We start from the raw sequence: 26,213 nt of genomic DNA, 5'->3' as shown, positions 1-26,213 counted from the left end.
TTCCAATAATGCCTCAATTAAATGTTTTACAAGACTTTTAGAAAATTCGGTGAATAATGAGACATCTAAAGCACACAGATGGTCAAATCTCTCTAAGTGTGAGGCTAAGGCACTGAAAGTTCTTAACAAAAATACCAACATTATTATCCGCCCCGCTGACAAAGGAGGCGCTATTGTCATACAGGATACCATCAAATATAAATTACAAGTATACCGCCAACTGGATGTCACTACATATCTAAAGTTAGCCAGTTATCCTTCCAATATGTACAAAAAGGAATTGGATTTACTTCTTATAGAAGCCACCAACAGTAAAACAATTGCTAAGTCTACCTGTGATGCACTGATGCAGACGTTTCTGATTATACTACTATAATATACAGTTCCAAAGATACATAAAAATGACAAGGAGCCACCAGTCAGGCCTATCATCTCAGCCCGCGGGTCTCTATACCAACCTATTGCCACATTTTTAGATAACTTATTGCAACCATGTATACAAAAGGAGCCGACACATCTCAGAGATACAACCTCATTTTTGATGAAATTGCAAGATTTACCACCGCTACCTACAGACAGTTTGCTTTGTACTGTAGATGTATGTAGCTTATATACCAGCATTCCTCATATAGATGGACTTGCAGCAGTAAGAGACTTTTTATCAAAAAATCCAATATATACAAGTTCACATATTGATTTTTTCATACAATTATTCGAACTAACACTAACTAGAAATTTCTTTTACTTTGATGGTCTGCGAGTTAGTTCTCTGTACAGTGCTGCGGAATTAGTGGCGCTATATAAATAAATGATGATGATGATGGTCAATTTTATTTACAGCGTACAGGCTGTGCAATGGGTTCTAATGTGGCACCATCTTATGGAAATATTTTTATGTTCCAACAAGAGAAAAAATAGTTTTTTCTGAGCCTGAAACTTCGTCACAGATTTTTCTCTACACTAGGAATATAGACGATCTCTTCATAATATGTACCGGCAGCAACATACCTTTGAAGACCTCTTTAAAGCTATCAATATCTCTGACTCCACCTTCAAACTTACCTATGAATATGACTTGCAGGAGGTTCACTATTTAGATATTACAATAAAAAACAAGGACACAAGTTAGCTACCACTATATACCATAAATCTACAGATAGAAACATTATATTGTTGGCTAATAGTCACAATCCTATAGCCCTTAAACAGGGTTTACCCTATTCACAGATGTTGCGAGTACATTGCATCACAAGCTCAATGGAGGATACTCTAATAGAGATGATTTGATGATTCAAAAATTTCTCAAATGGGGATATTCTAAACAGTTGCTAGAAAATATTAAAGCAAAAGTTTTGAAGATTCCAAAACCTGATACACTTATGAATAAGAAGTTGGCAAAATTGGTTAATACATAACCATAGGTACAGTGTTATAACATAAAAAGCCCAAGTACAGCTAAAACAGTCAAGTCTTTGTGGCCAATAATACAAACGAATCCAGAACTGTCATCGCTAAGAGAAGTCTCCATTATGCCCTGTTATAAACGGGGGAGAAACATCAAATACCTAATGATGCGCACAGATGTTACAAACATTAAATCATCTGAAATTATTGAAAGATTTACAAAAGTACGCACAGGTTGCTTTAAGTGTCCAAACTGCATAACATGTCGGTATATGGAGATGGGAAATACCTTTAAACATCCTCATTCAGGCAAAGAATGCAAAATTAATTTTATGCTATCCTACACCAGTACATACGTAGTGTATATCATCATGTGCCCATGTGGCTTTTACTAAGTGGGCAAAACATCTCGGCAATTCAAGGAAAGGATGGCTCTTCACAGATCAGCTATAAGACTGGCCATAGAAAAACCATGACCATGTTCCATTATTGCTTAGAGGTATAGATAGAGATAATAAATGAATGCAATTGGAATCTTCTTGGACACATCGCTAGAATAGTGGCTCCATATGGGCTTAATGAGAATCTCCCTCTAAATTGTTTCTTGTTGATCTGGATGCTTGCTCCCTGTGAAACTTCCCAGGCTCCTTTAGTCGAGCCTCGGTGGTCTCCCATGGGCATGCTTGAACATTCATTAGAATATACAATGTATTGTTAGTGGTTTATAGCTGCTTTATTTAGATATGATCATGCAAATAATAGATGCTGTATTTATATAGTATCATTATATATAGAAATCCAGGTTGCAATTGTTTTTGGCAGTACTAATGGTTAATAAATGTATTAATAACAGTGTCGTGAACATAGAGAGCTTGCAGTTATTTATAAGGGATAATTCATAACTGCAGGGTAAATAGGTTATATCAAATGAATCCATTGATAAGTTTAAAGTGTCAAATTTAAAGACAGAGGGCTAGATTTACTAAGCTGCAGGTTTGAAAAAGTGGGGATGTTGCCTATAGCAACCAATCAGATTCTAACTTTCATTTATTTAGTACCTTCTACAAAATGACAGCTAGGATCTGATTGGTTGCTATAAGCAACATCCCCACTTTTTCAAACCCGCAGCTTAGTAAATCTAGCCCAGAGAGTCTGATGTAAATATGTATGATGGCTTTGCACATCCCAGTGTGAGAAGATAACCATGCTTCAAAGATCTCTTACTATTAGTCTGAGACCCTTGAATAGACTTTGTGGGGCCGATCACAGCTGGAGTTCCTGGTAGGCAGCATGTGAAAGCATATACAGGTATATAGTAATATGAGCTGTCAAAAGGAAAATTCATAGTTCATATTTTGGGGAATCCGGGTGCCACTACATACTGAGGAGGAGAAATTACACCAGGGTTGTGAATGACAGGTACGGGTGGTATCCGTGAACAGCTAAAATCACATATCTTTGGAAAAGGTATGTCACATTGTCATAATTCCATCATGTTTGGTATTTACGTACGGGAGATTATGACTGGTTTATTGAAGTTATGTTGCTGGGATATATCTGTGAAAAGCTAAGACAGGTCAACACTTAGGAATAGTTTTGAACAGGCCTTAGGTGACACCCAGGGGGCATCTCTGCCCCCTATTAGCATTAAACACTGCCCCTGTGAAGACCATCCCATTTTATTTTGCTTAAAAAACTTGTGTTGGAAGGGGCAAGCATCAGCTTCTAGGGGAATCAATCTAATTGAAGGATAGTCCATCTTTTCTGCCTGTCCCCAGCATACAGATTAAGATAAGTAAGTTATGCTCTGTACTTTTGTCCCTTTTGTTTCTATAACTGTTTGCCATTTTTTATTTGTATGTCAAATCTTTATCTACTTGTTTCTATTATCTGTAAGCATTGTACTTTTTGTATATTAAATCTAAAATGTAATAGCTCTGTCCTTATTGCTCTAAACAAATCCATTGCCTGTTTAGAAGAGACAGATTGCTCGACCAAGTTAACCCTTGGAATGCCAGTATGTGATTTGTTGATACATTTGATTAACAAGCTGTGTGTGCTTGTATTTACATTTGTGTAACAGTCTGGAGGTGTGGAGAGGTAACCCTTTGTGTGCTGGTGTGGGTCTTGCTAGTCTGTGAATATCTAGAAGCCTGCGTGCCAGTGTGGGGCAGTGTATTGGGGTCCTATTACCGTATTCAATAGGTGGTGGCAAACCTGAAGTGTCTGGGGATGCGAGAGATGTTTTGGGGCAATTCAGTAGGTCTATAACCTGTGTGATAGGTAGAGAGAGACTGTGGGCCACTGCATTTAAAATAGGTTTTAGAAGTTAAAGTCTGATGAGAGGAAGACCAGTATCAAGGGAGGTGCAGTATTCAATGTGGGAGAAAATTAATGCATGTATTTTTGCAATGTCTTGTGTGAGGTACATGCATATTCTGGAAATGTATCATAGATGTATGTAACAGGATTTGGATACAGATGGGATGTGGGAAATAAAGGACAGTAGTGAGTCTCAGATGACTATTAAATAGCAAGCTTTAGAAGTAGGATTTATTGTCATGTTGTCAACAGGAATAAAGATGTCAGGTAGGTTACTTCTGTTGGCTATTTGAATGCAAAGATTTCCAACATACCAAGTTGTTATCCTATTACTCACAGCTCAGGGCTGCCCCAACACTTTTATGCAGTGACTGGAAGGTCCCTTTGAGGAAGGGGGTCTTGTTGTTTTTTGAGGCAACAGGACCTAGATATAGTTTTTGGGGTCTATGTTACTGATATTTATTACACAGTTTTTTAAAGAACTAAATGTAATTGAGACATAACACTTTGTGAAACCCTGGTAATCCAATTAATTTCCATAAAGCACCATTGTGCGTTATATAAATGCCAGTGCACCTGGTGTCAAATTACCACTTGCTACAAAATTACTGTTTCTAATGACATTGCCTACACAGATTGTATAGCAAATGTCCCCAAAGGTTTACATAGATAATATGACTTCACATGGAAACTTTATTAAAAATGGGCCTGATTCATCAGGCACATGTCTGCTAATTTTGAGTGTATCGTATGCAAAATCACTCTTCATCCAAATCAAGCTCTGGGCATCTCAAAGTTATTTGTTTTTCTGCTGTATCTTTTGCTCCAGCTACATTGTACTCTACTTGTCTAAGTCCTGATCACTAGTGATGACTGTCTCATATGCATGATATAACATGTGCAATCAGGAGCAACTGTAAAAATGTATTTTATGTTCAGTAGATATTAACAGCATCCTGATAAATGTTAAAAACCAAGTTTGCTGTGTTAAACATTATTATTATTATTATTTATATACCAGATGCTGCAAGCAATATATTTCCTTCATTCACCTTATGTAACAAGTAATATAAAGAGTAATGTTATTTCACTGCAATATATTCTTAATTGATTTCTATATTAATTACATATTAATAATATGTTTTTGTTTAATTACAGAAAATCCACAGTTTATTGTTGACCAAATTTGCATACTGTCACAATGTATAGACACATCACCTGGAATGCTTATAGTCTCTCTTTTTGAAGGCATCAATCTTTTCAATAACCAGTTCAAGGTTTGTGATTTTACTGACATTTTGCCATCAATCTCTTCTCATCACTGCACTGCAATAGAACCCTAGACCTGAATAAATGTGTAAATACTTAAAATGGTCAGAAAAAAAGAAGAACAAGAAACAGGAGAGGCACTCCAGACCCCAAGGAAATTGTTAAATATTTTAAATTTTATTTTATTGAAAACTTTAATTAATTGCTTTTCAGACCCCCTTCAGTGGCATGGCAGGCTAATATTAGAGCAGGACTCTTGCAAGGATAATTTTCATAATTTTCATTATCCTTGCAAGGGTCCTGCTCTAATATTAGCCGGCCACACCACTGAAGGGTTTCTGTATTATCTTTTAATATACATTAGGTTTACATACATACATATACATTATTTTTAACCTATATTTCACCTTTGTGTCTGAAAATCAATTAATTTTAATCAAGTTTTCAATAAAATAAAGTTTTAAATATTTGATAATTTCCTTGGGGACTGGAGTGTCTCTCCTGTTTCTTTTTATTCTTTTTTTCTGATTACTTAGCTACATATGAGAGAGCACCCCATATGTATATGATAACGGAATTAGCTTATAATTAACAGATGTCAGTCCTCTCTGTGTGTGACCACACTCTTGTGTTTTATTGTGTTTTAATGTTGTACTTAAAATGGCCCAGTTACTGCTTTTTTTTTGGTGGCAGCAGATAACTTCTATCCTCTGGAGATTTTAAACCTGTATTTATTGTATTTCAGTAAGTATATTTCTGAATAAAAAGATGATGGAAAATAATGTTCTTTATAATTTATTCAATTAATTGACATGTCAGTGTGTTCTTATGTTTGCAAGAAAAATGTTATTACCATTGTTCTGTAGTGTATTTTTTTCTGAGGGTAGGGGTAAATTTATCAAGCTGCAGGTTTGAAAAAGTAGACATGTTGCCAATAGCTAAATAATCAAATTCTAGCTGTCATTTTGTAGAATGTGCTAAATAAATGATAACTAGGATTGGATTGGTTGCTATTGGCAACATCTACACTTTTTCACACCCTTAGCTTGATATTTTACCCCCCTACACTCTAGCAGTGGTAGTGCTAATCCACGAAACATGGAAACATGGGTTTAACAACATCTGAAACAATAAAAACGGGTACCGCCTATGTAACTGGTCAACTGATTTTGTATGTGCATGCATATATCAGTTAAACTTATATATGTCTTTATGTACTCTATTCATTTCTTACAAACAATTATGCCATTGAAACAGTCCTATTATTTTTTCTTTATATTACTTTAGAATATGGAAAACTCTTGGACAGATTTTGGCGATTTCGACTGTACAAGTTTCATATTAACAAGCAAACAGCTTTTTGACATACTAATCAATTTCACAATTATTAACACCAAAGATGGTGGCTTTGTATGTAATTCTACAGTCGAGTGCACTCAACAGCCTATGAAAAAGTAAGTTTTTCAATTTTTTTCAATAAACAAACACAGACAAACAATTTCCTTACCATTCACTTTCGGTCAAAGCCATGTAGCAGAAAAAGATTATTCTAAGTACTTTGCACACTGAAAATTCTATATTTTTGTATTTGAGTAAAACAAATTGTCTTACTGATGTATGCCAACCAAGATCTATCCTAATAATAATCAATTTGTAGTAAACAGATTAATTTAGGTATATTTCATGTTTTTTGTAAGAAAATCATATTGCAAACCATTTAAAATATGGTGGACCTCATTTTAGATGCGCACTGGGGACCTGATTCACGTTCGTATGTACATCCATCTGCCTAGCGTATTTGCATAAAATAGTTCTATGCATGCTCAGAAACAGACATTACACCACTAAATGCAGTTGCATGCAATTAATGTCTGGACACTAATAACATAATCTACTGCCTACGACTTGAGAGGCGGAATTGGAGAGGAAAAGGGCAGACTAATGTAGGCCATGTACAGTAAGGGTGTTCTGATGCAGACTTCTCTGAAGTGCGCTTGTTTTCACCTGTACCATTTGCACCCACTATGGGGCTGGTAGCCTGATAACTTGTATGCATGCCAAGTTCTAGCATGGAACATCTGTATGCAAGTGAGATAGGCTATTAAAATAATTTGTATGTACTGTACACGTTGAAAGCATCTTTATTTATGTAATTGCAATGTAATATATATATATATATATATATATATATATATATATATATATATATATTGATTAGGCTAATAATAGTTATTTTATCTCATGATCAAAACCTCTTTTTATGTGTTCTGTGACCTTTTATAGTGCATACACTTGTGCGTATACTGCAGTCTGTTCTGTGTGTCTACATACTGCAAGAACTGTGTAGGCAGAGTGCACTTACACCTGTATTCAAATGGAAATGTATCGTGAGATACGCTTGGATTTGTTTACAGTCGGAACTACGCACAAGTTCCTTGCCCTTTTATCAAATGTAGCTTACTTGCAAGCTTTGTTCAAGTTGCTTGAATCAGACCCTGAATGGGCACCACAAAATGCCCTGAATTTTCAGTACTGCACCTAGGTCTCTTCAGAGCCTTTCAAGGTGCTTTACTACTCTGCACTCCACAAGCTGGAAGTGCATCTAGCTTTGCTTGGAATTTGTCTTCTACTAAAATTCTGATTTAGTCTAGTTTATGGCTTAAATGGCTATGGATTAAATTAGTCACATATTGTCAGGCGCCATCCACGTACATCCATTAAGTGCCAGGTATGGCTAACTTCCCCTTCTGCACAGTCGTGTCCCGCTGCCTTGCAATGGGATGCTTCTTCCTGTTCTGGCCTGATGGGCGCATGCGCTGAACACTCGAGTCTCTGTTCTAGGCAACAGGGCGCTATTACCACCTCCTGACGCCAGTCAGCTGTTTCCTGACCGCCGATCCCACTGCCACCAATCAAAAGGTCTCACCTACTATTTAAGGAAGGCTTTGGCACCATTAAGGTGCCAGAGTATCAAGGTCTCCTTACGCTCCAGCACTCCTGCCTGTTTCCCTGCATCCTGTGTGACCTCCTGGCTGCTGACCTGGCTTTTTCTGACCCTGTTTTTGGATATCCCTTTGGCTTGTGCAAATTCTCTGGTTTGACTTTTGGTTTCCTGACTTCGCTTTTGTCTGATCCTTTTGTACTTCATTTGCCTGCATGGTCTGACTTCAGATTGCACGACTACGTCTGTTCATCTACTGCTTTGCTGATGGCTATCTTGGAGGGCCACGACCTGCACGTCTCTTGCAGCAAACTCCAAACCTTCTTGTGGGGGTGCCTGGCGGAGGCCAGAGATATGTTATACTTCGCGCATCCTAACTTAGCAGTGTCAAATCTAGCAAGTAACCTTCAGTTTAAGCAAATCTGTGACACTATACTCTAGCCATGACATCTGAAGGTTCAGGTTAACCTTTGGCTCGAGAGCTGTTACTCCACCTGGTTCACCGTGTTGACCAACACGAGTGTGATCAGGACCAACTACTTCAATGCATTTAGGGAGTCCTATTCTGCTTGGACTCTCTTCAAGTCTCCTTGACCGTCTCTCAGTCAATGACTGTCACCACCTCAGGGGTGACTCTACCCGCTTCAGCTCCCGCTGTAGTCTCCACAACGACGCTTCATATTTCTCCAGTAGAAAAATTTGACAGAGATCCCAAGAAGTGCCGGGGATTTCTGAATTAATGTGTGATTCAGTTTGAATGTAACGCAGGATCCTTTCCTTCCGAACATACCAAGGTCGCGTTCATTATATCTTTACACTCTGGGCAGGCTCTGGCCTCGGCTTCTCCCCTATGGGAATGAGATGACCCATTCCTTTGAATCTCTTCATCTTTCATTGAAGTCTTTTGCAAAATATTCAATGAGCCTGGCCAGGTCTCATCTGCAGCTTCCACCTCCTGAATTTGTGTCGGGGCTCTCAAACCGTTGGACAGTATGCGGTTCAGTTTCGCATCTTAGCATCAGAGCTGAAGTGGAATAACAAGGCACTTGTGGCAACTTTTTGACAGAGTTTGGCAGACCACATTAAAGATGTGCTGGTTTCCCTTGAACTTCTCGCTGACCTCGACGCCCATATCTCTCTATGCAACAGGATCGATCTACGTTTCTGGGAAGGGACACACGAGAGATCCTCAGCTAGACATTTTAATCCACATATGGCATCCTGTTTTCAGAACCCGGTTTCAACCGATGAACCCATGCAGATTGGGCAATCCCGTCTATTCTCTGAGGAGATTGAGAAACGCTTCAAGCTACATCTGTTTGTACTGCAGGGAACCCACTCATCTTATATCTACATTCCCTAAAAAGCTGGGAAATGTATTTTCCTAGCTGGCAATAGGAAGGCTGATATAAATCTATTACTCCCTATACTTCCAGAAAAACTGATTTTTTGATGCCCATTTCTCTGGACTCTCCTGTCAGCCCCTTTGTAACTTCTGCCTTTGTGGACTCTGGGTCTGCAGGTAATTTTATCTCTGCCACCCTGGTTTTGAAACTCCAAATACCTAACCAAGCCTTGCCTGAGCCACTATTTTTTACTGCCGTCGAAGGGAATCGCATCACTAACGGTTCCATCTCCAGGGTTTCCTCCCAATTTGGCTGACAGTAGGAGTATTGCATACGGAATGGATCAAATTTTTGGTCTTACCCCAGTCCATAAAATGTTGTTTTGGGTCTAGCAGGTCTCAGAATTCATGCACCACAGTTCTATTGGAGTTGCACTCAAGTTACCTCTTGGGCTCCATAGTACTATAAGAGATGTCTCTTCGCTGTGAAAACTAGTCGAGCCACCATTTCCTGCCGAGTTCTGTTTTCTCAGCCAGTTCTCCCTGCTCCTATTACCTCTTTCCAGGATGTCTTCTGTAAAGCGACATCTGAGGTTCTTCCTCTTCATTGCTAGTGGGAGTGCCATATTGATCTGATTCCAGGAAAACCTATCCCCCGAAGCAGGATCTATCCTTTCTCGCTCCCAGAGAACCAGGCCATGTCTCAGTACATTACAGAAAACCTCCACCATGGTTTCATCAGAAGGTCCCCATCCCCAGTGGGCTCTGGCTTCTTTTTTGTTATGAAAAAAGATGGGTCATTACGCCCCTTCAGAAGTTGAATGCTATTACCATTAAAAACAGTTATCCTCTCAGACTCATTACTGAGCTTAGTGGCTCCAAAGTCTTCTCTAAACTAGATTTATGAGGAGCTTACAAACTAATCCGTATCCGGAAAGGAGGCGAGTGGAAGACCGTTTTCAGCACTTGCGATGATCTTTACAAATACTTTGCAATGCCCTTTGAGCTTTGTAATGCTCCAAAGGTATTCAAGTCTTTCATCAACAAGATATTTTAAGATCTTCTCTTCAGTTTGGTGGTGGAATATCTGGATGATGTCTTTATCTTTTCCCCTGACCTCACCTCTCACCGTTCTCATGTGAAGGAGGTTATTTCCCGCCTACGCCAGAACCGACTTCACTGTAAGCTAGAAAAATTTATATTTGAGGTCCCTCAGAATCCATTTTTGGGATACCTAGTCTCTGGTTCAAAACTTAAGACGGATCCAGAAAAGGTTTCAGCTATTACCAATTGGCCCTAACAATTGTTGCTCTGACCAGGGTCTCTTCCAGGACTCCTCTGGTTGGATGCTCATACCTCAACCTTCATCTCTGCTTTAAGTTGCTCCACTGGACTCATGTGACCAAGTTTGTGGGCCACGCCGGATTTAAGAAGACTTTCACATTAATTTCCCGATACTATTGGTGGCCTACTCTTCAAGCGGATGTTCATGAATTTGTCACCTAGTGTGAGGTCTGTGCCCAGAACAAGACTCCCAGGCATCCTCCTGGAACTGTCTTATTTCTTCATTGGGCACAATGCACCTAAAAATGCATTTCTCTGCTGAATTCCTCCTGGATTTAGGTGATAAATAAATGGGTAGGGTATGTGGAGGACTAATTTTTTAATAAAAGATTTTTTTTAACAGCATGAGTATTTTTATTCACAGAATTGTTTCCTGGTACAGTAAAATTCCCTTGCATTCCAGACTATGATGATGCTTGTAGTTCTACATGTTTATATTGTCACTTGTAGCACAACCAGACAATTTAGAATTAGTCCAGGGCTTGCTTAAAGCAGTAGGGTAGAAGGGAAACCATTCTTAAATCCATTTTTAAACTATTTATTCTTTCTAAAAATCACTTGCAGGGTTGTTCGCAGGAACTATAGCTCATTCAGCACAGACTTTTTCTTTTTTTATAATTATTTATTTTGGCTGGTCATTCATATAACAATAACATATAGCAGAATATCTGAATTGTAAATAAATAATTGCACAATTAAGAAAAATATTTCAAGGAGTAAATGTATCAATCTGCAAGGTTCCGGTGGGTTTGAAAAGTGGAGATGTTACCTATAGCAACCAATCAGATTATAGTTATCATTTATTTAATACATTCTACAAAATGATAGCTAGAATCTGATTGGCTGCTATAGGCAACATTTTTACTTTTCAAACCTGGCGGAAAATCGCAGCTTACCCCAAGGGGTATATTTACTAAACTGCAGGTTTGAAAAACCTGTGATGCTGCCTATAGCAACCAATCCGATTCTAGCTGTCATTTATTTAGTACATTCCACAAAATGACAGCTAGAATCTGATTGGTTGCTATAGGCAACATCTCCACTATTGCAAATCCGCAGTTTAGTAAATATACCCCCAAGAGTCTAAAATGTCTTAAAATGACCAAACAAAGGGTTAGCAAACAACTGAGCTATCTATAATATAAATGCCTAGTGGCATGTGTTAGTCTGTCTGTGTGTGTGTGTGTGTGTGTGTAAAAAATAAAACCAAGCTGTAGCGCCACCTGCTGGGCGAAGTTATACACTGACCTACTAAATTCTTAGTGTGTGTGGAAAAAAAATTCAGAAAGGGCTGAAATTTGGTATACTAAGATGTTTTTAATTTGTTAATTTAATTTGTTAATTGTTAAAAGTGTTTATATAGATTTTAAAAAAAAATAATATATTTCTTGAAGGAGAAGTGACAGTTGGAAGTGGTTGGTGGTTGCCGGGGGTGACAGTGGAGAGTGGTTGATGGTTGCCGGGGGTGACAGAGTGAGAGGAGTGTGATACTCAGGACCGCTGAGAGAGATCCCAGTGTCTGGATAGACATCTGGATAGATGTGGCGATGAAAATGAAGGATGAGGTGATGGAGAAGAATGATGAGGTGGTGAGATGTGGACAAAACCACGTTAAAAAAGGGCGCTTACGTCGGGAAGTAACGCTCTTCCCCTGAGGAGGCCTGGGCTATGGCCCAAATGCATGACAAGAACCTTTTTAACACCTTAAGTAGCTTGATTTGCCTAGAATGCATGAGTATCATGCACGGGTTAACTTTTAATAAAATATGACCATATTTTTAAGGACTACAAAAAAGAGTTTAGGGTGGAATAGGAATTAGCAGGTGGTGGGGAAGGGGTGGTAATGGTACAGGCTAATGGAAGAATGAGGGCAGAGAACATGTCAGATTAATTTAATGTAACTAGATGGAAGTCACCAAGTGCTGGGTATGTAGCAATGGAAGGACCGCATAGGTAAGGGGAATTATTAGTGGTGGGTTTCTCATCATACATGGGCCAGTGTTGGAGGACAAGAGGCAGAAGAGGAGAAGAGTTAAGAACTGCTCTTAGTTAACAGCCATGGAGCCCATATGTGATGAAACACGACCTCTATTGTGCAGGTATTATGCTATTTTCTCCATGGCTGCTATAAGCCAAATTTGTTTCTCAAGCACTGAAAAGGACAATGGGAGCGAGTGTTTCCAATTTCTAGTTATTAGGCATTTAGCTGCTACTTTTCTAGAAAATGTGTTGAGATCTTGGGGAGGGTAACAGAGCAAGAAAATCCAAGGATTCTTTGCTATTTTAAAGAAGTTGCTCAGGAGTGTATGTACTTTATTCCAAAAGAAAGTTATTACAAGCATGACCAGCAAATAGGAATCATAGTGTTCCATTGGTCACAATTTCTGTAACAATCAGGTGAAGCAGATGGAAACATCTTATTAAGCCTCGTTGTGGTATTTACCTCGTTGTGGTATAATACCAATGATAGCAAACTTTATAAGAAGTTTTCTTCATTTTAGTGAAGATAGAGCGTTTAGTGATTCTCAATCTCATTTCCTCCCAGGCCTCTTCGCCCGTGGGAGGCCAAGATCCCTCTCCCATTCTCCTTCATGGTAATAAAACTATTTCTTCTTGGGAATTTTTTTCTATTTTTTGGGGGCTCAATTTCCCAAGGGAATTCTGCCCATGCTGAACAGGCAAGGGTTGTGTGACATTGTGGCAAGAGGACCCCACTCTGCAGGTTTCCCAGTTACAGTGTCACTGACCCAGGTAGTCTTATGTGCTAGGCATAATTGAAATGCAGGTTTAAACTTCTTGGCATCCCATTTCACACGTATTAGAGATATTAGGTATGTCTTTAGAATTGCTAAATGTTAGAAGATAGGGTCATTGGTGTCCCTGCTGGCTACCCGGTGTACACATATAGCGCTCAAAGTCTGGGAAAGTGACAACCAGCATGTTCCAATAAAGGTTATTTCCACCAGGACACCACTTAACAATCCCTCAGTATATGTGCCCAAGATATTGTTACTGATGTATATTGCATGCTTTAACCATTCTTTTGTTGCGAGTGTGTGAACCCGTGGCTTGTTTATTCTAGCTATGTCCCGGCTGTCATGGCAACAACAGTGGCACTTCACAGCATTAGAGACAGCCAGGCGCGTGTGCAGATGTGAATTAGTTAATTAATGAACAGCCTCATATGGCAAATTTACCTTCGTGTGCCTCCCCATTTCTAAATGGGTGCTCTATATATTTAAGGCAGGGAAGGCTTAGCCTCCCTGCCAGTTATAGCGCTCTGTCCCCTACATTTGTTGCTGACCTGCTCTGGGATTATCCCTGATTTTCCGGTGGATACCCTGCTGGAACTTCTGTTGGACCTCTGTTGTGACCGTTTGCCTGTTTCTGGACTACTTGTGTTTCTGACCTTCGGCTTGTACTTTGGACCAATCTGCTTGCTGCCAGCCCTGACTCTTTGGCCTGCTCTTGATCTTTCAGGCATCCAAGTACCTGTGAGCATATAAAGCTCTACGGGAAAGACGACTGCTATAGGTGAAGACCTTTGTCTCCTGTTCTTGAAGCTCATATCTATAGCTGATAGCCATAACACCTTTATGATTCATGTCTGGTTTAATCATATTTTGTTTTGCCACTGGTAACCATGGTGCAAAAGAACTATAGCCATCCTTTCCAGTAAAAAATCTGACTCATTAAGCATGTTCCAGAGAGGTAAGTGCTGGGTTAAGCCGCTATAGCAAGCCGCGTCAGAGTTCCAGGTAGCCAACTAGACTCAGGAGAAGGATGAGACAGCCAGAAAGCAGCTTTCTGCAGTTTTGGAGCTCAGGGCTTAACAGTCAGGAATAATGTGTAGCCTTATCTCTCAGATTGTTTAAGCTCCCCTGGTGAAGATCTATTGAGTGAAGTCAGGCCACTGCACAGTGAGTTGCCACAGCAGGGGGACAGCCGCTAAAGACAGGAAACCCAGGACAGTTGTTACTGCCCCAAGATCTAAGAACTGCAAATCGGGAACAAGGATCTTGTGCTGACAGATTAGGGTTTATAATCAGGAAGACAGGAGACATAAACTCACCCTGGTGGCTGGAACCTGTGATCACATAAGAACTGCTGCTGGAGTACTAGCTCTCATTGTCTGCATCCTGGATGAACTGAGTGTCATGGCTCATGTGAGTAGAGTTATAAATAAGGAGCCCACAAATGTAGGAAAAGGATTCCAGATATCCACTGCATGCTGCAGGACTTTTTTTGTTTGTAACTGTATCCATAGGACTCTGCAGGCAAATCCATGTTTTGCTTCTTTTTCCTACCACTTTGGAGAGGACTTGGCTGGGTCAAGTGGGACTGTTTGTTCCATTACAACTGGGACAATGCCTGTTTTTACCAGGATGTGGCCAAATTTGTGATAGAGCACCAACTGGAGGAAATTATTCCAGACTTGTGGAAACCAAAGACTATCCATCTACAAGTTCATTAGAGTAAAGGACACAATGGAGTCTACAGCAAATGTTTTTGTGGGAGAATATGATCTCCAAGAGGCTCACTAATAGACACAAAGATTTGGCTTGGTTGGCTGTCCATGTAGTCTGTCCCTGGTTCCTCAGTAACGAGTAAACATCTAAGCGCTCCTTTTGGGACAGCCCCTTTGCACAGGCACTGTTGGTTCCTGTGGAATATGAATTAAGAGATAGCATGCCCAGGAACAGCCTATTGTTCAAGTCAGGACTTGATCTATTTTCTGGCACTCATATGGGGGAATACAGGAGGTCTGGTGCCTTATGACCTGTGTGTAGGATTTGTTTATGACTTTCCAGGAAATATGTAGTGTTGAAAAGGAATAAAATGTCAGTCCAGGAATGTTGCAGGCTGATTGACAGCCTACTTAGTAACTATTCCATTATGGACAGCACAGTGGCCTAGTGGTTAGCACTTCTGCCTCACAGCACTGGGGTCATGAGTTTGATTCCCGACCATGGCCTTATCTGTGTGGAGTTTGTATGTTCTCCCTGTGTTTGCGTGGGTTTTCTCCAGGTGCTCTGGTTTCCTCCCACACTCCAAAAACATACTAGTAGGTTAATTGGCTGCTAACAAAATTGACCCTAGTCTCTCTCTGTGTCTGTCTGTGTATGTATGTTAGGGAAATTGGACTGTAAGCTCCAATGGGGCAGGGACTGATGTGAATGAGTTCTCTGTACAGCGCTGCAAAATTAGTGGCGCTATATAAATAAATGATGATGGTGATGGACAATCCCAAGGAAGAGGAGGACTAAATTCTCCTCTCCTTCTCCCTTTATGTGCTTGTATTTCACTAAAACTTTGGATTCCCTCTCCCTCAGCATTCTCTTCTTCCTCCATCACTCATTCACCACTTGACCTTTGTTGAATATGTTGTCCTATTTATGCCCCTCTCTCTTTTATGTCTCTGCCTTTAACTAAAGTTTCAGGCCTGTTATTCTGCTGCCTTACCGTCTTCAACTTCCTACACCCTCGCACCCATTGATCTTTGTTGAAACAGTTGTCCTGTTAAAGTGGTGAATGAATAATGCAGTACATGATGTATAGTGTAGGATGTACTATTGTATGCTAAATGTCCTGAGTTATGCCATAAGGTATGACTGATTTATGTTTCACAGTGTATTGTGTTTTGGCTGCAATGTGACTTAGTATGCTTGAATAAACTTATCTCTGTTTTTGGCATACCTTATGCAAATAAAGAATACATTTTTCAATCAAAAGTGGGTTTATGGCTCCCTCTGGACTGACTGAAGATTGGAGTACTACAGAAGAACAGCAAGGATTAGTGAACCATTGCCTTCGGATCTTGTGGTTGCCAATGTCATAGCGACAGTCAAGCAGAATTGCTGTCTTATTGGAAACATTGGGGGAAAAGACGTGCAGTGCTGATAGAAGTCTAGATCAGATACTCAAGGATACACTGAGAGATTGGTGCAGTACCATACATGTCTTCATTGTGTGTTATCATTGCAACCGCTGTAATATAATTAATGTAGCCCTTTCTTAAGGCTTCTATAATTGCTGTGATGTATTTCACCTTTATTTCCCATATTACCCCTTTTCCACTGTTAATACCCCTTTTTACTCTTTTAGCAATAAATCAAATTTACTATAATTACCAGATATTTGCCTGGGTGTGAAGTTTGTTAGCACAATACTAGGGCACAAGGTAGCCCGATAAGTGCCAATATGGTGCAGGAGTCCTTGGCAGTTGCATACTCTCTTCTAGTTGGCCAAGGTAAAATAGTCAAATGTTATTCAAGTATCGTTACAGACCCTATACTGTTTGCTGGGAACACTTTTTTGAAATAAAAAATAAAAATCACTTTCTTTAAAACTACAAAGGTCCATGCTGGTGATCATCCAGAGAGGCATATCTTCAGCTGTCTCTACCTCTAAGTACTAAGTACTAAGTAAGCACAAGTACTTGAACATGCCTTTACTGAACTCGACTTGAGGTTGAAATGGTACACATTTTTTTGCGTGCAAACAGACATTCATCCTACTCAAAATGAGTCCCTGTATGTGTAGTTTTACACATATGCTGCAGTTCTGGAATATATAAGCAATGTATTACAAATGATAAGTTAAACTACCTTTAATTATTGACCCAATAATGGGTTCTATGTTAAATGTTCAAGAAAGGCAATCTTCAGAGACATGGTAAAAATTGTATTTAATTTGCTACTTAACTTTCGACTGTGGCAGTACATAAAGCCATTTTTGTGCAATGATTTTCTTAATGTCGTCGGAATTCCTTGCTTTACTGCAAGCTATTATACTTTTTCTAGCAGTCAGTTTTGCACGTAATTTGCACGTGATCGATTATCCTTATTTTGCTTAAGCAATTTTCTCAGTGTGAATCAAAAGCAAAAACATTTTTCAGTACTCTGTAATAGTTGGATAATTGCTTGAGCAAAAGGTTTTAAGAGTAATTCCCCACAGATAATTTTACTCTGGTAGGAACTGATTCTAGAAAGCAATTATATATTGATTCTTTAAGCTCTTGTGCTGGAGAAGAATCGTTTACTGACCAATTATCTGCATACAAACTTTCTAAAGTAAAACACATTTAGCTATGAATAAATGAGAGATTAGCAAAATATTTAAAACGTTTCCGCTTAATATATTCCTCCATATATGTTTAGGTGAATTTTGTGCATTTCTCTGGTGAAATTTGGTGTTTATTGTTTAGCCTGAAATTCCCCTATCATTTCTGTTCTGCCCAAAACTTCCAGTCCTACCCCAACCACAGCACAGAGTGGAATGCATGGATCATCATCGTTTCAACTTTATTCATAGATAAAAAATTAAGCCAAATATGAATTTACAAATGTGCAAAATTCTGCAAAATGGCAAAGCAAAAGTAGAACTGAAAGTAAAATTGCTAGAGCGTCACAAGGCCTGTTCTACTTCGAAATTCTTTTTATTCTTAATTTTTCTCATCTCTAGAATGGAGACTATAAAATGCCTGAAAGTATGGCTTTCTTTTACCCAAAAATGATCAATACTCAAAACTTATGAATATGAGGAATTGTGTAGTAACTATATGTTGCAGTAGTTTATTGCTTAGTTTTATTTAGTCTTTTAAAATTGTATTTAAAGCCCATGAGTACATTGTTAAATCTTTACTAGTCCCTCTATTGATATACCGTAATGTGTTTTATATATATATATATATATATATATATATGTGTATTATTAGATATAATAAATATTGGCGCTCAAACTCGAAATATGAGAGTGAATAATAATATAGATCACCAAACTTGGTGTACACTTTTCTTCATAAGAGTAGGCAGCCTCCCTCTTAATTTTCGGATGGTACTCCGATCGAAAAATAAGTATTGTAAATATAGAAAGAGGGATGATGGCGCCAAATCTAGTAGTGCTAACTGGTACAGAGCGTCCAGACAGTCAGTATTACTGTATACAGAAATATAAATACAGAGTGTTCAACATGTCAGGCTGGTGTAAACAGTATAAACCAATGTTCATATTCCTGATCATATGCCGAAATGCAGACAGAAGAAAGCAGAAAACAACGTTTCAGATGTATCCGTGACAATCAGTAGCAAGTGATAGGTGGCAACGTACCAAAAAGATATAAATAAACAGCTTATCTGTATCAGAGGTTCTTGGCAATGAGCTCCAGTCAGCTTCAAGAGGTCAGGAACAGACGTGTAGATATCTTATGTAGGTATATGGTAACTGGAACATCAGCCACAGCACAGTCACTGCTCACAAACTCCACTTAGACAACTAATCACGTTCTTCGCAGCATCTTCAGTTGTACAGCATTTTTCACAGGTGGTTTAAATAGGGAGGGTTGCCTTTACCATATACCTACATAAGATATCTACACGTCTGTTCCTGACCTCTTGAAGCTGACTGGAGCTCATTGCCAAGAACCTCTGATACAGATAAGCTGTTTATTTATATCTTTTTGGTACGTTGCCACCTATCACTTGCTACTGATTGTCACGGATACATCTGAAACGTTGTTTTCTGCTTTCTTCTGTCTGCATTTCGGCATATGATCAGGAATATGAACATTGGTTTATACTGTTTACACCAGCCTGACATGTTGAACACTCTGTATTTATATTTCTGTATACAGTAATACTGACTGTCTGGACGCTCTGTACCAGTTAGCACTACTAGATTTGGCGCCATCATCCCTCTTTCTATATTTACAATATATATATATATATATATATATATTTCAAATTAAATTTTAAATTCCTTTAAAGAAGACTGCTGAGTCGAGTCTTGACCCCCGGGCTAAATTTTGCCAGCCCTACCCTGTATGTGTTTTTAGTGGTCGTATCTCTTAAGTATTTCTCTATATATGGTACAAAATTATATTGTTTGGTATGTTTTATTTTAATTTTCAATTGAAAATTGTCATATGCTGATAAAGAAATAAGTTTACATTGCATATAGTCAATCACACGAATACATAAAATTAAGTTCTGTAGAAACCAAATGTAAAGCAACAGCATAATAGCAAAAACATACTGTTATTTTTTCTGAAAACAATTATAATCAGACAAGGCATCTAAACTTAAAAAAAGTTTGTATTCTTCTTTTGATAGGCTGATGTTGAATCTGAACCAACCACACCCATACAGCACCGTGGAGACGTTATTTAGCAACAATACCAGATTTCAAGGTAATCCATTCACATGTGGACATCTCTTATCAGAGTACAGCAGGATAATGTATTGTTTTATAATCCTCTTACATGCTCTTCTTAACAAGTGCATGAAAGCTAGTATGATATCTATTCCTTATGTATTTCCTAAGAATTTTATTTACAGTAGTTTTTGTACAATTACATGTACCTAATCACCATCCCCTCCAAAAGAGAGGGATCCCTACGAATGACAGGAGGAGAAGGAGGTTCTCAGTAGATTCCCTTAATATCTGAGAGGAGAATTATTCAGCCCGACATAGGATAACTTGAAACCATAGAACCCCAAGATGTGAGCAGATTCTCAATACTGTTCAGGAAATGCAGAGAGAAAAGAGAGATAAACTGGTGTCTTTAAATATAGCAACGACACCAAAGTCCTATGCGGATTCAACAAAAAGTTTTTAGAGAGGGGTATAGAAAGGACAACAGAACCTTATTTTTAACCTTTCGACAAGGGTCCTTAATCAAGAGCAATTGTCTTTTTTGAGTAGAGGTGTAAAATTTGCACCTAGTACTGTACCCAATATGTTTGATCTGTATATTGAATTAAACAAATGTGTTACAGATCTGTGCCACCAGCAATATTTTGCAACAAAAGGACTAAAGTAAAAAATTTGAAGGATGTGTCCCTATCCTACTTGATAAGACAGATATCTGTCACGGGCACTAGGAGTCTTTGCCCAGGATATCACCAGATGATGGACTTACCAGAGTAATATAGCTGGTACTATGGTTCTCTGGTAGCAGGGTGACAACGGAACAGGAGAATCAGCAGATGGTGAGAGAATGCTCAAGGAAAGTCTATGACTAGCAGCAACTGGTAATGAGTAGATGTATGTACACGAGGAACCAGGTGGACAAGTAAACGTGAGGAAAGTCAGTGGTCTGCGTATAGCAAGTTGTACCACTGCTATAGTGAGGAGGAATGTCCAGGAGTAGCGAGGAGGTAGTGAGAGTCAGCGGTCTGCGTATAGCAAGTTGTACCGCTGTCTATAGTGAAGGAATGGAGTCCAGGTGAAAGTAGGTAACGGGGAATTCAGTGGTCTGCGTATAGCAAGTTGTACCACTGCTTATGTGAGAGGATACTTGAAACTGGTGTCACAGGGAACAGGAGTCAGTGGTCTGCGTCAGCAAGTTGTATCACTGCTATATATATGTGAGGAGGGGCACGAGGAGATGAATGTAAAGCAGAGTATACACGGGGCACACAGAACTTGATCCCACGATGATATCCACAATACAACAATAACTGACAAGCGCTGCTTGAAGTATACAAAGTCACAATAGCTATCCAGGCAATAGGAAACAAAGTCAATGGTAACAATAGCGTCAGTGGATAGGAGGCTCCGGAGAAGAACACAACTCAGTCCAGATGGATATGCAATACAAAAGCAAAGTCAATGGAAAGTATGCATACCGCGGTTCAGGAGAGCAGGCTGTCAGAGAGACGTGCAGGGATACCCGAACGGCTGAAGGCCGGCGGGAGGAGAGACCACTGGAGGGTGGAAGCGGTAATAAGGTTGGTGCAGCGCACGGCAGGTAATCCAGAATCAATGAAGCAATACTCGGGAAGCAGTAGTAAGTGAAACTGGAAACATAATGAACACGGGAGAGTTGAGGCTGTCTGGTATCCAGTAGTAGTGGTGGAGGCAGCGGAGAGAAGGCACGCTGAACTCGGGAGAGTAGATGCGGTCTGGAACCCTGTAGTAGTAACGGAGGCAGCGGAGAGCTGACACGATAAACACAGGAGAGTTGAGACGATCTGGAACTCTGTAGTAGTAACGGAGGCAGCGGAGAGCAGACACGCTGAACACAGGAGAGTTGAGACGAACTGAAGTCTGGTAGTAGTAGCAGATAGGAATCAGCTGAGTGCAGGCACGATGAGCACAGGAGAGTTGAAGTGGTCTGGAAACCACAATAGCATTAAACAGGAATCAGCAGGAGCTGAATACACGAGGAAACACAGGAACACCTTCAGAGGCTCATGGGGAATGAGACTCCAAGATCAGGCCACCAGGTAATGATCACAGGTGGTTTAAATAGGGAGGGTTGCCTGATCATCCAATCAATTAAAAGCAACAGGTATTGAAGGCTTGATAAGGGCTGCACATGCGCAGACCCTCAGGATGGCGGATGGCCACGGTTCCTGAACACACGGGAAATGGCACTCACAGTCCGGTGAGTGACAGTACCCCCCTTTTAAAGGTGGGCACAGAACACCTGGAACCGGGTTTGTCCGGAAACTTGGAATAAAACTTCTTAAGAAGAGCTGGAGCGCTGAGATCTTCTGCTTTGATCCATGACCGCTCTTCAGGACCAAAGCCCTTCCAATGAACGAGGAAACGAAGAACTCCTCGCGAAATTTTTGCATCCAATATGTGAGTAATCTCAAAGTCCTCCTCTTGATGAATTTGAACTGGCCGAGGTGCTGAAGGAGGGACCGAGAAACGGTTGATGATAAGAGGTTTGAGCAAAGACACATGGAAGGCATTGGAAATACGAAGGTAGTAGAAGTTTGAAACAAACTGGATTTATCACTTGAATGATCCTATACGGACCAATAAAACGAGGAGCGAACTTCATAGATGGGACCTTCAAACGAATATTTTTGGTTGATAACCAAACACGATCTCCGATTTTCAGTGGTGGAATAGCCCGTCTCTTTTTATCTGCAAAAGACTTATATCTGGCAGATGTTTTCTTTAAACAGGTTTTGACCTGAGACCAAATATTTTTGAAGGTCTGACAAACAGTCTCTACAGCAGGAACTTGGGTGGGAGGGAGGGCAGGAAATTCCGGAAAAGACGGATGGTGACCGTAAACCACAAAGAATGGAGTTGTAGAAGATGACTCATGATACATGTTGTTATGAGCAAATTCAGCCCATGGAAGCAAATCTACCCAGTTGTCTTGGTTGGCTGAAGAGAACATCCTTATAAAAGTCTCAAGATCTTGATTGACCCTTTCGGTTTGTCCGTTTGATTGAGGATGGTAGGAGGATGAGAGTGATAATCGGATACCCAAGGTCTTACAGAGGGCCGGCCAGAATCTGGAAACGAATTGTACTCCTCTATCTGAAACAATCTCGGAAGGACATCCATGAATACGGAAGATTTCTTTGATGAAATAATCAGCCAGAGTAGATGAAGAAGGTAAACCGGTCAAAGGAACGAAATGTGCCATCTTCGAAAATCTGTCCACCACTACCCAAATAGTATTGCAGTTTTTACTAGGAGGAAGATCAGTAACAAAGTCCATACTAATATGGGTCCACGGCTTGGAAGGAATGGGTAGTGGTTGAAGCAAACCCGCTGGAGTTCTGCGGGGAGTCTTAAACTGGGAACACAATTCACACGCAGCCACAAAATCTTTGACATCTTTCCTCATAGAAGGCCACCAGTAACTTCGAGAAAGAATTTCAAAGGTCTTGCGTTCACCAGAGTGTCCAGAAAAACGAGAAGAGTGAAACCACGAAAGGATTTTCTTCCTAAGAGCAGGAGGCACGAGGGTTCTCCCAAATGGTAGCACCTTAGTGGAAGAAGCAGCCAGAGAAACACATTTGGGGTCTAATATAGAGTGGTTGGGACCATCTTCAACGTCTGAGGACGTCACAAAAGCTCGAGATAGGGCGTCTGCTTTTTTATTTTTTGCAGCTGGTTTGAAGGTTATGATTAGTTCAAAACGAGAAAAGAAAAGAGACCATCTTGCTTGACGAGGATTCAAACATTGAGCAGACTGTAAATATGACAAATTTTTATGATCAGTAAAGATTGTCACAGGATGACGAGCTCCCTCCAACAAATATCTCCATTCCTCTAATGCTACTTTTATAGCCAGCAACTCCTTGTCCCCGATGGTATAATTCTTCGCCGCAGGCAGAAGACCCCGAGAGTAAAAGGCACAAGGATGGAATATTTGTTGCTCCGATCTTTGGGAGAGAATGGCTCCTAAACCAACATTAGAGGCATCTACCTCTAGGAAGAAGGGAAGCGTCACATCAGGCTGTCGAAGAACAGGAGCAGAGGAGAAGGACTCTTTGAGAAACTGGAAGGCTTGAAGAGCCTCAGAGGACCATTGTTTAGTATTGGCCCCTTTACGAGTTAGGGCCACAATAAGAGATGCAATCGAGGAAAAATCTTAAATGAAGCGTCTATAGTAATTGGCAAAACCTAAAAAACGCTGAATTGCACGAAGAGTAGTTGGCTGAGGCCAATGTAACACAGCATTCACCTTTTCTGGATTCATCTGAAGACCAACTCCGGAGACAATATATCCCAGAAATGGAATCTGGGGCAACTCGAATGAACATTTTTCTAACTTGCAGAATAATGAATTTCTCCGGAGTCTGGAAAGGACCTCTGCCACATGTTGATGATGAGAAGGCAGGTCCTGCGAAAAGATCAATATGTCGTCCAGATAGACGACGACACAAACATATAACAAGTCCCGGAAGATCTCATTAATGAAACCCTGGAAAACAGTGGGGGCGTTACATAACCCGAAGGGCATTACTAAATATTCATAATGCCCGTCTCTGGTGTTGAAAGCTGTCTTCCATTCGTCACCGGACCTGATTCGAATTAAATTGTAGGCACCACGAAGATCCAACTTGGTAAAGATCCGGGCTCCCTTGATACGATCAAATAACTCAGTAATTAATGGAATGGAATACCGATTTTTGATAGTTATAGCGTTAAGTCCACGGAAATCTATGCAGGGACGTAATGACCCATCCTTCTTTTTTACGAAGAAAACCCTGCTCCAGCGGGAGAGGTAGAAGGTCGAATAAATACTCGCTGGAGATTCTCTTGAATGTACTTAGATGTAGCTTGAGTTTCAGGTAGCGAAAGTGGATACACACGTCCCCTGGGAGGAGTCTTGCCAGGTTGAAGATCAATCGGACAGTCCCACGAACGATGAGGAGGAAGACGTTCAGACTGAGTTTTATCAAATACATCGGCAAAAGAAACATACTGAGGAGGAAGTCCCGGTGAACAAGATGAAATGGAGGATTGCTGTATTTTGAGAGGAACGACTTGAGAGAGGCAACGATGATGACATTCAGGCCCCCAAGACGTAACTTGAGGAGTGTGCCAGTCAATCTGGGGAGAGTGACGTTGAAGCCATGGAAGGTCTAATACAATCGGACTGGTAGTAACAGGAAGAATTAAAAATGACATTTCTTCCTGGTGTAATACACCAATTTGAAGGGTTACTGGAGACGTACTCTGGGTGATGAGACCATTAATAATGCGTGATCCATCGATAGAAGTCACAGTAATAGGTATTTTCAAAGTAATCACTGGTAGGGACCATTGATTCACGAGGGATTTAGAAATAAAATTTCCTGCAGCTCCAGAGTCAATAAGCGCTTGTGACTTAAACGATTTGGTAGCAAAGGAAACTGTAACATCAAAAGCACAAACTTTTAATTTCGTAGAACATGGAGAGGACTCCAGGGACCCTAACTTCACCTCTCCAGAACTGGTTAGGGCCTGGCATTTCCCGATTTTTTAGGGCATGAATTGAGCATATGAGTAGAATCAGCACAATAGATACAAAGTCTATTTTTTACTCTTCGGTCCCTCTCCTCTAAAGTTAATTTGGAGCGACCTATCTCCATGGGTATCACCGGAGATGAAACTGGGCGAACTTGAGGGCTTGAGCGAAGAGGTGCTTTAAATGAAGTTGTTTTTTCAGACTCTCTTTCACGAAATCTCATGTCTACACGGTGGCAAAGAGAAATCAAATCTTCTAGAGAAGTAGGTAATTCTTGAGTAGTCAGTGCATCTTTAATTTTATCAGAAAGCCCCTGCCAGAAGGCGGCAATTAACGCTTCAGTGTTCCACTGAAGTTCAGAGGCTAATATCCGAAATTGAATGACGTACTGGCCTACAGTACGAGAACCCTGACGTAGACGGAGGATGCTGGATGCAGCGGAAATAACACGACCAGGTTCATCAAATACACTTCGAAACGTGGAAATAAATTTAGCACTATCCTGTAATAATGGATCATTTCTTTCCCACAGAGGGGAAGCCCATGCGAGAGCTTGTCTGGAAAATAAGGAAATGAGATAAGCCACTCTGGAACGATGAGTAGAGAAATTGTGAGGTTGAAGCTCAAAATGAACTGAGCATTGATTTAGAAAACCCCTGCATGTTTTGGGGTCTCCATCATATTTTGAAGAAGTAGGCAGGTGTAGCGTGGAAGCAGTAGACACCTGGGATAGCACTGGGGAAACGGAAGAAGGCACAGGAGCATCAACATTAGCTGTGATATTTTGCACATATGTTCTTTGGGAGGCTAACGCCTGGCAACATTGCAGCAAATGTTGTTGGCGAACATCCTGTTGTTCAATACGGGTAAGCAGATAC

General features: G+C 40.2%; 1 protein-coding gene across 1 annotated transcript in view; it reads left to right on the top strand.

The window, feature by feature from the left end:
- Positions 1 to 26,213, top strand: part of LOC142159467 (ATP-binding cassette sub-family A member 13-like) — a 151,573-nt gene that overhangs the window by 22,099 nt on the left and 103,261 nt on the right. The window contains exons 3-5 of the mRNA XM_075214367.1: positions 4,885 to 5,003; positions 6,283 to 6,449; positions 19,736 to 19,812. Coding sequence (XP_075070468.1) covers positions 4,885 to 5,003; positions 6,283 to 6,449; positions 19,736 to 19,812 — 363 coding nt within the window. The remainder of the gene's footprint in view (positions 1 to 4,884; positions 5,004 to 6,282; positions 6,450 to 19,735; positions 19,813 to 26,213) is intronic.

The sequence above is a fragment of the Mixophyes fleayi genome, chromosome 5 (genome assembly GCF_038048845.1).
Source record: "Mixophyes fleayi isolate aMixFle1 chromosome 5, aMixFle1.hap1, whole genome shotgun sequence".
Lineage (NCBI taxonomy): Eukaryota > Metazoa > Chordata > Amphibia > Anura > Limnodynastidae > Mixophyes > Mixophyes fleayi.
This window is presented reverse-complemented; position numbering and strand designations above follow the sequence as displayed.